This window comes from Phragmites australis, chromosome 6 (assembly GCF_958298935.1).
Source record: "Phragmites australis chromosome 6, lpPhrAust1.1, whole genome shotgun sequence".
NCBI lineage: Eukaryota > Viridiplantae > Streptophyta > Magnoliopsida > Poales > Poaceae > Phragmites > Phragmites australis.
In genome coordinates, this window is record NC_084926.1 from 45,080,937 (window position 1) to 45,096,998 (window position 16,062).

A 16,062-nucleotide genomic window follows, 5' to 3' on the forward strand; every position below is an offset into this window, starting at 1 on the left:
GCGTGCGTGCGTGCGTGCAGTTGAAGGATAGAGACACTAATTCAGAAGCGCGCAGAGATCTTGGTATTACTTGGTATTTTGAAAAGTAATATCCATTTATATTCTATTGGTGCAGTTGTAGATTGACGTATTGGATACCACAATTCCTTTGACCCCGCGATACATACACTATTTAAGTACATGATGATGTTTCGTATTGCCATATTTCTTATATTGGAAACAACTAACCATGTATTGTTTCAGTATCATCTTACCCGATATGTTCACTCAAGAATTTCCGTGGTTCAATTAAATGTTAGGCCTAAAATCTTGTCAGGCTTCTTTCTTAATTGGATGGATGCCTATAAATAAAGGTGTCGATGCTAAACTGGCATTGTTTTGTTTTTGTGGCTATTGCATGGTCTCTTTGAACAGTCTTTGTCATGATTCCTACTATATGTACTACTTAAAACATTGAGTTGTTTCAAATATAGTTGGCTTTATTTACCCACCCCTGCCGTCATCCTAAACTATGGCGCGCTTGGATCCCTTGCCACTGCTTGTCTTCCCTGGCTGGGCAAGAAATCGGACGTTTGATTGTTTTGCTCGCGGTCGTGGTGCTGCGTTTTCCAGGATTTACTTCGTCAGTCTAAGCGAGTCGAAACTGCTCTCCGACGCTGGCAAGACTAGCCTTGTCGAGCGAAACGAGCTGAACCAAACACGCCCTGAATTCGCGGGCATTGCCTCTCTTGTCCCTTCGGCAACCCAACGACGAGCCTAGAGGACGTGTAGATGCGCAGCCGTGCAGTCGATCTAGGCCTTCGGCGAGGCCCCGACGCCTCTCTCGAGCAATCCACCCACACCCCTGCCAGGAATGGCTCAGGGCAACGATCAGGCTTCGGCTCATCCGGCTGTTCAACTTCGCATACTCACTGATGCAGAGAATTTTTTTTCCCATCACTATTGCTGTTTAGTTTGAGTACAATAATAATTGAATCTCTATGACAAAGAATCTTGCTGTTAAGATATTGCTATTCTGATACTTCCAAGAAAGTGGATAGCAAAACTGAATCTGGAATGGCAAGTTGTTGCTGACAAAACTCAATCGGACGTCACTTTGAACTTCGGTAATTTGTTGATGGGATTAAGACCATCGAATACAAGTACACAATGCAACCTACCTGGTGGAATGTGCTTTCGTTTGTGTGGCCTGTAGAATATGGCTGCTTGCTAGACCCTCTCACCAGCTGGCCTAGAGATTGTGGAGCTGAAGGAGCCTGTGAGATTGCTGGGTAAACTGATCACGCGACATGCATCTCCAATGATATGCAAAGAGCAGTTTTATCCCGTAGAACACAAAGCAAACTTTTGATGTGAGCACAGAGCGCTTATCGATGTCTTGACTTTTAATTTAACATCAGTAAAAAGAATGTCTATTCTGCAAGTAGAGAATCCAACATTGCTTAGAAACCGCATCACGATCAAGAGGCAGTTTTCCAAACATTGATGGATTCAGTTCTTTAAAAATGTTGATGCATCCATTTTTTGGTGGAGAACCAGTGCGCAGCGTCAGATCCATAGACAATGAGAGGTAGCCGTTTAGAAAGTTTGTACTCAAATAAACGTAATTTGGCCCAGTTACAAGTATACACATGTATTATACCTACTAACTGCAATTGTTTTTGCAAAACATGTCCCTGTATTGGGTCTGCCCCTGCTGCTAATCATCAACGGGAATAAGCCATGTCATCAGGAATCTGTGTAATTCAGCGACCTTCAGAAGTAACTGCCTTCGTACCAGTGATATTTTTCATGCACATGAACCTCACGAATAATGCCTTCAGAAGTAACTTTTTTAGAAGTGGATCAATACAAACCCATGCTTGAACGACCTACTCGAACCTCACGAGTGTGAGTCTCTGCTGCTACAACACATGATCGTTGTTTGCACTACCCAATTGCAATTAAAGCTGTACAAGTTTTCATCCGTGTACTTCTCCATGCACATGCAAGGCAAGCAGTGAAGCAGCTTTTCGTGGTGTCTAGATGTATATAAATCCGTGTTTACCCCCTAGCCTTCGTACCATTCCACGGACCAACAAGAAATTCCTCTCGGTCTGCTATGTCAAAAGTTCATGCATCTGCACAGCATCTTGTAACAGCAAACCATGTAAATCTGCAAAAGCCACACAGAGTAAAACTGCAAAAGCCCCAATCGAGAAGTCGGCAACTACAAGCTTTTGGATAAACAGGAGCAGTAGTGATTATAGAAATTATACGCAGGGAAGAAATAGCTAAGATAGAAAACAAGTGGGGGAGAAATAGAATGTGATAAAGCACCTCTGTTAGCATGGATCACGAACAGGCCTCGCCAAAGCAAAAAAAGATTCTGGATTCACGGACATCAATAATTCAATTGGGACAACCTTAGCTGGACGAGAAATTTTGAGCCTTGGCTCCAGAAAGTCTGACAATATCCATTTTAAAGTATTAGACAAAAAAGACGTACATCGTCATAAAAATATTGAGAATAGGTTCGTAGTCCCATAGTAGTACCTGGAGAAAGCATCCGCCCTTGATACAGAAGTGATGCTAGCGGATTTGTTGCCCAGTGATTCACACCTAGGCAGTTAGTTGGCTGAAAACCCACTACTTTACCTTCTTCTGACATGACCACCTACAAATAGGTGAACCAAGTGATGGGGGTGTAAGTTTGAGCTGATTGGCTCAGGAGACTGAAATGATTGTTGCTTTCACAAAGTTGCAGGGAACTATTGCCATCATATAATTTTAAACGCAACACAAAATAACATTGGATGCTTTATGCAACCCAGCTTAGAGGAAAACTTAAAAAACGTTGCACCTACAACTTGTTTCCAAGTGGACTATAACAGTACTATTTTCTAGCCCTGCATTACAATCCTATAGAGGTTAAAAAAAAGTTCCACTAATACCATAGTGTCAAACAAATAAAACAACTGCTGTACAAACAAAAAAGAGAAAGTGTTGTCTCCTCCTCATCAGTTGTGACCAAAGAACAGTTCAGTATGTGGAAAAAAGGTACTACAAGATGGAAAAAGGAAGTGCATTATACTTTAGCAGGCACATCAAGAATTTAATAAATCACATGATAAATAATATGTCTATGGAAAGGTTTCAGTATTTTCCAAATATCCCAAGGGAATTTGCAATCTATTATAAACCAAGTAAGTATCTCAGATAATCATAGACATCTGAATTGGTACTTGGTAGATACATCATTATAACTCGACCCCAGGGAGAGACATCCCGAAGGTGTTGCATTAAGGTCGAGAAAAGGCCTCGAAAGCCGGTTACAACCCGCACGCTATCGCTAAGCGACCGCACCACGACCGCGGGGAACACGCGCGAGGGGCCTTTTTTTTGCGAGAACTAGGATTCGATCCCTGCTCGGTAGCCTCACACCTAGAGGTCTTACCACCGTGCTATTCGCACGTTCTCAGATACATCATTATAACAAAATGCATTTTTTTCACCTGCTACAAAAAGAAAACCTTTTACAAGTCAGATAAAGGTACCTGAAAACTTGCGATATTTTGTAGAGTCTCCTGAGTTTTATCATTTTGTTCCAAATGGACCATCTTAACATTAGGTGGCACCAACTGGGGTTGATTTTCTTGGCTATAAGTGCAGGGATGCTGAACATCATCAGAAGCAGCATTTTCCTCTCTACTGATGCCCTTGAAGCAGTCAGGAAGTTCTCCAACCCAAGCTCCAATGTTTGCATCAACCATTATATCACCAGGGCAGCCAAATGAATCTTTCATTTTCTTAACAACAGACGTGCAATAAGCTTGTATCTGATCAATAGGATAAAATCAGACAAAATATGCAGTGCACAAGATAAACTGAGAGAAAAATCAATAGAGTAGTCATGCTATGATCCAACTGTGCAGCTTGCACATAAGCACATATTTTTTTAGGGAATTTGTGTTACCCGGACACCGGTGTCCAAAATTTTTTGCCGAGTCGGACACTCGCGCACCCGTGTCGGATTCCGACACCCGTGGCGGATTCCAAGTGGTATTTGGTGTGTCCCAAAAAAATTTGCCGAATCGGACGCCCCGACACGAGTCGGACTCCGACACCCGCACCCGCGTCCATGTAACACAAGGAAAAACACATTAATTTGGTCTTACTTAGGCACATAAACACATTAATCCGGTCTTAAGCACATATAACAACAAGTGTGCCTTTGACTCAGCTTGATCAATCTTTGGAAAAGAGCAATCAAAGGATTATATTCTGACTGATGGATGATTGGGCTTGCATTATAGAAACTTAGTTAAGTATCTAGAAGCTAGATCATCCTGGGGAAAAGAATATATATCATTACAATGGATCTGCTAACCTGCCTTGGTCAGTAGATTTATGCATATTGCATTTTTTTTCCCTTACAAAATATCACGTCTCAAATCCATAATCACATAATTAAACCTAATCATGCTTCTTAAGCATGATATTTAATTTTGAGTAAATTCGTTTCGGAACATCAGAGCACTTCGTTTAGAGTCAAATAGACGAGCGAAGGAAATTTGGGAGAAGAAAGAATAGTTTTCACAGTTGAAACGGACTTCTTTCTCTAGCTAGCGGGCCCCACCGGAGTGGGCCAACCACCCCTCTCTCCCTCATGAGCAACAGCTGCCCCACCCACCCCCTCTCTCTCACCCCCGCGCTCCCAACCGGCCCAAGGAGCTGAGAGCTCCCTCTCTCAAGCACTTTCTCCCTCTCCCCAAAATCCAACCTCAAGAGAAGGATTTGAGGTAAGTATATGGTACTCACGCGATCAGAGCTCATAAGCTATCCATCCATCCCATTCATTTTCATTTTCCCGGAAGATTCGAGCCGATTTTGACTCGTTTTGGAGTTCTTTGTTGAAGAAAGAGGAGCACCGGCGTTCTTCCTCTTCCCGAGTGTTTCCTCCATTCCCCGACAATCACCAACCTCTACAAGCACCGTGGGTAAGTCCCTTAGACTTCCCATAGCAAGAATGTAAGATTTGTTTGGTCGATTTTGAGTTTGGAGCGAAAGTTGTGAGTTCTTGAATTCTTGAGCTTTGGAGCTAAAACAAGGATTTGGATGAGATTTGGAATGAATTCTAGACTCCATGAACTATCCCAAACATGTTTCCATTTGGCTTGGAGAGGCTCGCAAATCAAATCGACCGAGTTTTCCCCACGAAGAAACCTCTCTGGACAACCCGGATAGTCCGGATCAACCCGGATAGTCCAGGTAGCCCAGTGAAAATCCCGTCGAATTGTATTCAAAATTCATGTGGAGTTAGTGTGCAATTTAAGTCTAGAACCTTTTGTATAGTACAAATACATGTTTGTGTAGTATAGATTTAACATGCGAGTAGAATCGGCCGAGGAAAAACACTTTAGAACTCAACTCGACCATAACCCGGATAGTCCGGATTAACCGGGTAGATTCGTTTTGGAGTTAGCAAAGAGAGAGCCCCACTCAGAGCCTCACCCGGAATGTCCGGCCCGACCCGGAGTATCCGGACTCACCCGGAGGTTCCGGGTTAATCAAAAAAATGGCTAATCGAGACCCCAGTCTGGAGGATAGCCAGGAGGTTCCGGAACCCGGATATTCCGAGGTCAGCCCGGAATCTCCGACATCCTGTTATTTTTCAGACGTTGTTTAGTTCGTAAATTTCGTTGTTCCTTCGTATGTTTTACACCTTTAGCTTGTTATTGTACATATTGTAGTATACATTGTTGCACTTCATTCATGCTCATCATTGTACACGTTTTTCTTTAGTGAACGAAGAACCAAAGCGTGTCGCGAGCGTGGTTGAAGGCGACGCCGATCTACCGGAATTCTGCGAGTGTTGCACGGGTAACATTAGACGGTCACCTGAGCAGCAAGACAAGCATATAAGCATATTTCTCCCAATATTTTGGATCCCGTATCATATAATGTGATAAATATGCTTTATGTATGTCATGCGTGAGTTCGAGTCGATGTCGGGTAGAACCTACATTGATGCACTAATTCTCCTATTTTGAATAATTGTTGATCTGTATCCTTGTAGCCTAAGTTTAATATGATGTTGCCTAACTTAAAATGTTATTCGTGATGTTTAGCAATTGCTTAAGTCATCGGTAGAAGTTGAGCAGTGAAAGGTTTCATCGTTCGCAAACATAGGCTTTAATTACTTGCACAATGATCATAGTGATGGGTTGATGGTGTTGGGATGAGTGATGAGGATGAATCGAGATGTGAACGGTGTTAGGGGTGTTTCTCCTGTCCGAATGTGGAGTTCCCCTTCGTAGGTCGGGAGAGGAACCCGGACACCGTAGACCGCTTGCATCGTTTAAGCACCGATCGTTGTTGCAGTTGGTTTTAGCACTTTCCGTACTGACTACATGTCGTATATGTGAACAATATGCCGATTACCTTTATAGTTGTGGCTTTTTGGCGTGCAGGTCAATGGTGTCGGGCATGAGGCCGGTTAGAATATCCAGTTTGCTCTGGAAGTAGTTCTGGATGACCCCCGCACCTATCGACGCATGATCAAACGATCAGAGCTTATTGGAAAAAGGTTGACATGAGTACCCCTTCATGGACATGTGTGGTCTTACAAGCCGTATAGTCCTCGAGTCATGTAGATAAAGGAGTGCCCCTGCAGGGTGTAAAACATTTCGAAATGCCACACTCTCGGTCATGAGCATGCTTCTGTACATTTGCAGCAGTCGTAGAGTTACAAATGTGGATTGAGGTGGTTGATGGGTTGAGATGATGCTTTACAGATTTTATTCTTATGGTTCCTTTTACATTATGTTCAGTTAATGGTTATGGATCAGTATGTTACTTTGGTCAAATATAGATGCTCACACATGTGTATGTGAAATTTGCTTTCGTATATGAAATTTACTTAACCATATGGCATTTTCTTGTTAATATCCAAATGCATAATCCTTGGAGTCGGACTATTTATAAGTGTCCATTATAAATTAAGTCTTGCGAGTACCTTCGTACTCACGTTGCTATTACAGGTGCTACCGACGAGGGGGAGTTGGTCTTTGGCTACTTCACGCCTGCCGAGAGTGGTGGCGGGCATGAGTAGGTAACTACTCGGAGGTCATGCTTTTGTGATGGAGTCTGAAGGCATCTAGCTCTATCCTTCTTTTGTTGTACAGTCTTTAGTCTTTAGCTGCGTAGTTTCTTTTGTTAGTTAGGAGTTGAGTCGGTTTGTAATAACTTGTAAATGCTTAGGTACTTGTGATTTAATGTTAATTACTCGATTTTTATTAATCTGTATTGTGATGTTAAATGTTGGAAAGGCATGTGTTCTGATCTTGGACACAAAACACGTGACAGGACTACCGGAGCGGTATTCTGATTAATCGTTGAAGTCGTGATTAAGAAAATAATCGACTTAATGATTAATTAGAATACTGTTTGGACGGTTGCTCACACAAAAAATACATATTTCTTGAAATTAAGAAAAAATTATAGCATTAGATAGTGAGCCACCACACCTTGTAATTAAGAAAAACTTATAGTAGGCTACAGTGGTGTATGATGATGCCTTGAAAACCATGGTATGTAAGCACAAAATTAAACTATCTAAAAAAGTATGAATAACTTCCATTCAGGTAATTATTTGAAATATTACACTACTGTAGGGAATCAAGGTTGGTGAAATAGTAATGGGGCATCACAAAAAAGAATCCATCACTAAAACGTCCCTTGGACAAACAACAGATTTACAAGGGCTAGATGAGTACCTCACTGTTATCCAGAGAGTGGATATCAGAACAATAGCTCTGAGATGATGAAACATTAGAATTTTCCGTGAATAATCTTTTGCCTCTAAGAGATTGAGGCCAGCATAACTGAGCAAGGACGCCAACCAAAAGAATAACACAGCCACCAGCCAAGAAAGGAAAAAGGTTGTTCAAATAGCCCTGCATAAACAGAAAATATAAGTTGACAAATGGAACTCAATAAATATTGAAAGTGAGTAAACTTCGACCGAGAAAGTACCAGCATACATTGTTCTTTTTAATCTTTGATGGATATGAACTCCAGCAAGGATGGAAAGTTTTGCCTGGTAAAGTAAATTGATCTTCAAAGTACATGTCCAGAACATCCCCTAGTTCCACCTAGAAGTGGTGGAAATGGGCAAAAACAAGTTAAAAAGAATAAGAAGGATCAAATTCAGATTTTGCATATCCCGGGCTCTATTATTGATTTATTTCCAGAAAATAAATATGTTTACATGAAGAGTAGGGAGGGAATGACATAGTACCAGTTGAAAGTGGGCTAAGAGAACTTCCCATTTATTATTTGCTAACTCATGACGGCCTTCAAGATTTGTATTCTCAAATGCTTTGGCATTAATTTGCAGTTTATAGGCAGGAATGTACTCGTTGGCCCAAAGGACAAACTCAGGACCCCCGATCTTCACCAAACTTTCATAATTTGGAGGTGGCCACCATCCATTCTTTGGTTGGTGCACTTCGAGATGAGACTTCAGTATACTAAAACTCTCCAAGCATCTCTTAGCGTTCCTCACTACTTCTGCCTCGTAAATTCTGTGTACACATACAGAGGAATCAATTGAGCAGTTCAGCTGTCGCTTCTGAAACAAACTGCCTGTGCCCCTGAGGTAATTCTTTCTGGTATCCTCAATGACACAGGAGAAAATGGCTTCAGCAAGAGAAGACAGAAGTTTTTCATCTGATGAGCTGATACTAAAATCCAGAGACACCTGGTGTACATTCACGAATCAGCAAGAATTAGGCAGACAAAAACAATATGTAAAACCAATCCAAAACTTTGCAGCATTGCACCTTTCGGGATTTGCCCAAATCTTGGAAGTCCCTCTCTGAACCGGGGGAGAAGACCTCAAGCCGAAAGTTTGAGAGCCGCTGCATTACAACTTGCTTAAAGGCCATTGCCAAAACACTCTCTGAATCAGGTTCGTTTTCAGAGAAAAACCCAGAGCCAAATTCTTTCCTTATCTTACTGGCCTTGTCTTTGACTTCCTTGGCTTGCAAAATCTACAAAATTTGCCAGAACTTCCTCATGATCGAGCGAAAAGACAGAAAATCCGACCGAAATTCAAGACTTTTCTAAATTTTCAGTTTTTCCCATACACAAGTAAACCAGTAGGTACCTCCTAGGGACACACTACAATAAAACGTGGATAAGCTCGTTATGTGAATAGACCACAAAAACCTCTATGGTAACATAAATTTCCTACACACCAAGCTGCTTGATCTAATACCAACAAACATTACCAGGAGGAACATACATGCTGGTTTTCGCCATTTTCAAAATGTTTGGCCCATCTACGCTGGTTCATACGAAGCAAGCTCCCACAATGTAGTGACTCTAAAAAAAATAGTGTTCGGACTAAACTGTGTAGATTGGAACGAATGTTCATACAGTTAGCACATGGCGTAACAAAATTCCCAATTGACCTGCAGAGCTTAAATAGACAAAAGCACAGCATGACGAGATTGGTACATCCACTTGATAGTAGTATCTCACAAGTCACAACTAAAATAATGCGAACTCTAGGGAGGTCATTTTAGGCTACAGTAAGCACACTGCAATCCAATGGCGGACGAAACCGAAACACAGGGGGTGCGTGGAAGTGGAAACTAGTGCACAATAGTAGTACCTCGCAAGTGACAGCTAAACTGGTGCAAACTCCAGGAACCCCTTTTACACGACAGAAAACAGACTGCAATCCAATGGCGGAGCAAACAGAAGGTAGGGTGCGTGGACGTGCAACCCGGAGAGCTCACCACTCGTGTGGACGCAGCGCTGCTCTCGCCACCATCGACTCCGGGGAGGAAGACCTCGATGGCCATGGCGTCGGCGCCAGCGGCGAGGTGCGCCTCCGCGGCAGCCCCTCCATCGGCCGCAGCCGCCGCGGCGACCGCCTGCTCCCGCCACGCGGCGCCGGAGAGTTGGAGCCTCGCGAGACGGCCCTCGTAGCACCGAGAGATCGGGGTGAGGCCCCCGGCGGCGTCGTCTCCCGCCACGCGCATCTCCCCGACGCGACCGCTGGCGCGAGGCGTGAGGCGGAGAGGGCGGAGGCGAGGGGTGCGGGTTAGTGGTAGGGTTTTGAGGGAGGGGGATAGAGGAGGCGGGCGGAGGGGAGACGGGGACGGCATTTTGATTTGGATTTCTGCGGAGTGCGGAGGAAGGCGACGACGACGACGGGGAAGTCATCAGCGGTTTGCACTGTCGACTGGAGCCACCAAGGCCCAAGAGAACTCTAGGCCCAGTGAGGAGCTTTTTGTTGATTTTTTATATTTTTAAATAAAACAACTATATCTTATATTTAACTCCCAGCGTGCTAAATAAGTATTCAACGCCCCAGAAAAAACAATAAAATTACTCCACAACCGGAAAACCAAAAAAATCATCTCTCAACAGGAAAAAACAGTAATTTTACTCCTACAAACGAGAAAAGCAATATGTGCTCCCCACTCTTGCAACTCGAAAAGCACTCTCGCAATCGGAGAAAAGCAATTCACTGTTTTTCGATCAAGTAATAGGGATTTTTCGGTTTCAGAATGATTGTCTTTCGTTCATTGAAGAGGGATTCTCCGCATCCGAAAAATATATCACTTCTAATCGGAAAACAAATCGTAAGTTCACTACCGCAACCGACCAAAACCATTGGTTCCATGATTTGCGCATCGTGGAGTTTGAAAATGAATACCATATGACTCAACCTCGCATGTCGTATTTCTCTCCAGGTCATATGTACCCTCTCATTCTGTAATATCACAAAATTCAGCAAAGTTTGAATAAAAAAATCATTATTTTCAAAGAAATCAATCCAACCCAAATTGCAAAATCTTCTCTCCCTCTCCCCCTCCTTGGGCTCATTATGATTCCCCACCCCTCCCTCACCCCATCTTTCCACAGCCCAACCCATCTCTTACTCCCTCTCCTTTTCTCTATTCCTCTGCGGCCCGCTCGAGCCAGCTGACTTGTCGACCTTCCTCCTTCTTGTTCCTCCTTCTCCCGCAGCTCGCGTGCGTGCGCTTGAGCTCATCGTAGCCAGGCTCCGCCTGCCTAATTGCTACCGCCACGACAAATTATTGTGCCGCCTCCGCCGCCCTGTCTCCCCTCCTCTCTCTGCGAGGTCGCCGTGCATAGGAGCCAACAACAAGCGCATAGCACCGCGCGGACTAAGCCACGTATGGGCAACAACAGGTCATTGCTGACCACAAGCCTTGCCTCTCCTTCTGCCCCTCTCTCGCTCTCTCTATGCTTGCACGCGCACGTGATGTCATCTTGCATTAGTGATGAGTCGCCGCTCCTTTTTCTCCTCTGGCGTCGTGCTTGATGACCGCCCGACAGCCTCGCCGGCGCAAGCACGCAAGGAAAGGAGCCACCACCAGCAGCTTTTCCCTCTCACACCACACACGTCCAAAGCAGCTACATCACCGCCGCTTGTCGCCATTGACAAGCCATGCACGTCGTACCACGCGCGAGCGCCATCACCGAACCCCACCGCTGGTGCCGTTCCCTCCACCCGACTACAAAAGCTGCCCGCTTGCTCCATCGCAGCTCACCGCCACTCGCTAAGCCCGCTAAGGCAAGCTCCTGTGCGTGTGTGTGTGTGTGTGTGTGTGTTTTCCCCTCCTACAGTTGTTTATGTCGATCCACCACCAGAGGCCGCCGCTGGCCAATTGGGCCCATGGAGAGCTTCACCCGACCTTACTCTGCCTCCCTCGCCCCTCTGCCTAGCCCCTTGCCACCGAGCCACCATGGTTGTTGACCTCCACCTCCAACGCCGGTCGTCGTTGATGCCTCACCGGTCAAACCGAGCGCGGAGATCACTTCCTCGCACCCCGTGTGCGCTCCCAATGCCCAAAAACCCAACCCAAACCCCCTCTCCGCTTGTTTTCCTTGTCGGCCTCCGTCGCTCCCAACCTCAGCGAGTGATTGGATATGTTCCGGCCACCGCCCATCGACAATATGTCTACCACCAACTCTGACGTGCTGTTCCGGTCACCTTGGACCCTCTCTTGGTCCAATTCGAGGTTGGGAGCTGCCGACGATGAGCTCTCTAGCGAGCCCTCGCCGCGGATGCCCCAACGACCACTCGCCCCACGCCGACACATGCCCCCCCCCCCACGTCAGAGCCACCTCAGCATCGCCCCCACCCTTTTAGACCAGTCAGCAGCCACGACAACATGTCCACGCCTTCTGTCCACCGTAGACCATAGACTGGAGTTTCTCTGACCCACAAGTCTGTGAACCCACCCACAACACAGTAACATTTTTCTTTTTCCCGAAAATCCTATTCTAGATAATATTGTAGGCAATATTCCTCTTTTCCTTTTTCCCAAATTTCTTCTGTCGGCCAACTTCTAAAGCCTATATCCCATCTGTTTCAACTCCAATTTTGACGATTATTTCACCGATATTCATCTAAATTCAAATCCTATTCTTTTTCATCAGTTTCATATTTATTTCAAATTAATTTGTATTTTTTATATTAATTTTGTGTATTTGTGTTGTTTGTGTGCCCGCGTTTTAGCGGCCGGAGAGTTCGAGGAGGAGGAGCCGAGAATACAATACTTTGAGCAGGACCCCCTCGAGGATTTCAGTGAAGGCAAGTCTCAATCTGTTTCCCTCGTTGATCATGTTGAACCCAAGCTATGTCACCACAACCTGTAGCCGCCATTTTTCTACCGAATAATTGCATAAAGTGTTACTTACCGGTATAGTTTAAATTGTGGTTCTAGTTATGTCCTATTTTAGAGTAGCCAGCTAGATTGCTTTTGACTTATAACCTTGGTCACTTTAGGACCGTCGTCTTGGCAACTTTAACTATACTAAGACGAACACCTTGATACTAGTATGCTTAGGGTTGTGTACTTGACGGTTAGTTCATACTTGATCATGATTAGTTCTGTGAAATATGTGAAACTTGGTGCTTTGGTGTTGTGTGAATTATCGGGATGGGAAGGTTTATCGAATATTGGTAACAATAGATAACTTGTTAGAGCTAGGGCAAATTAGGGTTCCCGCTGGGAATGCTTTGGGAGTTTAAGTGATGCCAATGTAGCAGGCTTATTGTGGAGATGTTTGATTTGGCTCGATTAAGGACCGAGTTGGTGTGATATCCTATCTAGTCTTCACAGTACATCCACTCAACCCTATATGCGGCATGGCTTAACCTAAACCCTATCAACTAATCTACTGGTCGTCTGGTTGCAGGAGTGCAACAGGAGACCATGAAGCAGGTGTAAGCAGATACAGGCTTGTCGAACCGGTTGAAGGCCTAGTACAAGTTAGGAACCCCTAATTAGTTCCCGAAAGTAGCTAGTGTGATGATGTTGTGGTGGGTAATGACTTTGTTGAGTCGTACGGCCATGATCACGATTTGTTGCCAAGCTCATCTTGTAGGTAAAGTGTACCATTCTGTAGAGGTAAAACTATTCGAATAGCCATGTCCACGGTCATGGACAAACTATAATTCGATCACAACAACTAGCATGGGTTGTGTGCGTTTCTTTGGAGTGTGAGTGGGTAGGGTGTATCTGTTTTTGGAAATAGGTCCGGTAGCTTACCATGTGTTGTTGTGGACGGAGTGTCTGGCCATATTAAAACTTATACCTTGGTGAACTTTCACCACAGCCGAACGCCTCTTCATTTAATATTAATGATATAGTATTTTCACAAAACCCGTTTTATAAAAATGAACCCTTGCATGTGTGAACTTGGCTTTTTCAAAAAAGTTAATCTTATAGCCTTACTCTTGTCAATACTATATGCATGTATTTATACCCCTCGATGTAGGGCAAGCATTGAAACTTGTTGAGTACGTTTGTACTCACCATTGCTTATAATTTCAGAGGAAGATCCGAACTTTACCGACATCAACGGTGAGGCTGACGAATAAGTCTTGGTCACGTCCGTACCTGACTTGCATGTGGAGTGGCGTGTCACCATGCTGTTTCTGCTGTGCTCTCTGATGGCATGGTTTCTGTTGATCGCATGAGTCATTTATGTATTATTAGGATTGTGGATTTATTTCACCTCTCCCTTTGTTGTATGACTATATTATCACATATTGTAAGATTTATATTTAACAACGATTGATTCAGAGACTGGTATAATAAATTTGAAGCACCGGGATGATCCGGGGCGCTTCACATTCCCTTTACTCGCCCTCTCCCCTCTTAGATCTAGCAAGTACGGCGTCAAATCCGGCGAGCGCAAGGGAAGAACAACAACGCCTCTCCTATGGATCTACCTAAATCTCCCCTTCCTCCCCGATAGAACCATCCAATCAACGCCACATAGATTCCTTCCTCATTAGATATAGGTAATCATATGATTGGATGCATTTTTTTGGTATTTTTTGTATTTTGTTGAATTGAATGATTTAGTTATGTTTCAATGGGTTTTGTGATTGGGCACACGACATCGGATCTGACGAGTAGGGGGAAGAACGTCGCCGCTTCTCCCATGGATTTACCCAAATCTCTCTCGGCAAAACCATCCGATCAAGGCCCCATAGCTTTCTTTCCCATTATATATAGGTAATTAGAAAATGTGTTGTGCAATTATTTTCCTAGCATTTTTGCTCAACTATTTGGTTATGTTCCAATAGGTTTCTTGATTGGAGATTTAATTTCCACGTACTCTGGAGTTATCAATTATCAAGGTTTTATGATTTTTTGGAATGGAAATTTTATATTGCATCGTTCTTGTCCGACTTATTCTATAAAGACGTGTTATTCTTTGCTAATAAATATTTAATTTGGCAGGTGATGATCCAGAGAAAGTGAAGGCTGGGCCAAAGAATTAGGCATAAGCAGTAGCTTGCACCGTCAAACTCTTTGTCACTCCTTTTGTAACGATCACTAGGTGATCTAATTGTTGTACACTTGTAGTTCTTTCTTGATTAGCCAAGGATTGTTTTCATGAATATGTGATTATTTTCTTGTTTAAAAAAGAAATCTCGCAGGGTGTTATTGCCTATGTACTTCATGTATGGTGCAATATTGTCAAATAAATCAATATGTGAAATTTTTGTTTCATTATTTGTAACATATATTTTCTGGTCAAGCAACAATTATTTTCTGGTCACGCAGACATATGTTTTCCTGTCACGCCAAGCCATGTTTCCAGTTCAAGCCAAGAGATGTTTTTTTGTCGAGGAATATGTGTTTTTCGGTTTCTTAATAGACGTTTTTTTTAATTTCATAACATGTGTTCTCCGGCTTTCCTATTTTACACTGTTTGTTTCCCTATTTTGTAATAAGGATTTTCCGGTTACGAGATGAAAATTTCATGCGTTTCCCACCCACATACCTGTTTGATCACTCCAACACAAGTTTTCTGTTTTCTAACATATGTTTCCTTTTATATAAAGTGTCTTTGCTGTTTTATAATGCGTCTTTTTCATGTTTTTTCCACCTGCGTGCCTGTTGGAAACAGGACGCTCTGGCAAGTTGGATTGGTCCGGACGCTGGTGCATAAAATATTATTTAAAACGTAGCGTGTTAAATAGTGTGGCCCCGTAAAATTTTAAATATATGTGTTCGTTTTGAAAATTTGTAGATCTAGACTCATGTCGCCTGTTAGAAGGACGATAGGTGGCCTGCCGCCCTTCCAACGGGTGACAAGCGCGTGGGATCCATAGAAAAGATGTCGCTTATCTAATGGACGATATCTTTTCCTATATAATAGATGAGCTGGCCCTCCCTAAGAGCACAATGCTTATTTGTGCCTCAAGCAATAAGAGGAGAAGGGAGTGGAGGGAGGAGAAAACGGTAAAACCCTGTCAAAATCTATCTGTAGTGAAGTTAAATGTTCTTATTATAGTTGTTTATGAACCAGTGAGAAATGCATGTCGTGCGCGCCAACAAGAACATCAGCGGAGAGAACCGGAACTCATGCGGCAGGCTGAGAACCTTCAAAAGAGAGGAGGAATGCCGTCTCTAGGAGAACATTTTAAGTGACAGGAGGCCAAACTTTAGAGATTGGAGAAACTACTTCAGAGACGTCAAACTCTCTTGCGTCGCCAAAAAGATGAGGAGC

The 16,062-nt window shown here is 43.7% G+C and overlaps 1 protein-coding gene across 4 annotated transcripts; it reads right to left on the bottom strand.

The window, feature by feature from the left end:
• Window positions 1-1,571: 1,571 nt before the first annotated feature.
• LOC133922855 (uncharacterized) lies at window positions 1,572-10,194 on the bottom strand. Of its 4 annotated transcripts, none has more exons than XM_062368373.1 (9): window positions 9,789-10,193; window positions 8,826-9,035; window positions 8,282-8,743; window positions 8,025-8,135; window positions 7,758-7,937; window positions 3,537-3,818; window positions 2,536-2,656; window positions 2,320-2,446; window positions 1,572-2,155 (listed from the first exon to the last, which is right to left on the bottom strand). In XM_062368373.1, exons 1-8 carry the CDS (start codon window positions 10,158-10,160, stop codon window positions 2,325-2,327), a joined length of 1,860 nt encoding a protein of 619 aa, XP_062224357.1. In that variant the 5' UTR covers window positions 10,161-10,193; the 3' UTR covers window positions 1,572-2,155; window positions 2,320-2,324. The 4 variants fall into 4 exon arrangements, with proteins under 4 accessions (XP_062224357.1, XP_062224356.1, XP_062224355.1 ...); XM_062368372.1 differs by having other exon boundaries at window positions 1,572-2,179; XM_062368371.1 differs by having other exon boundaries at window positions 1,572-2,446.
• Between the last annotated feature and the right edge of the window lie 5,868 nt (window positions 10,195-16,062).

Bases quoted from the DNA above. Each gene is read 5' to 3' on its own strand.
- LOC133922855 (XM_062368373.1), bottom strand. From the start codon at position 10,160: ATGCCGTCCCCGTCTCCCCTCCGCCCGCCTCCTCTATCCCCCTCCCTC. The intron at 8,136-8,281 runs GTACTATGTCAT...CACCACTTCTAG, and splicing joins TCTTAGCCCACTTTCAACTG to GTGGAACTAGGGGATGTTCT. The intron at 3,819-7,757 runs GTACTCATCTAG...CCTATTGATCAG, and splicing joins ACTCTCTGGATAACAGTGAG to ATACAAGCTTATTGCACGTC.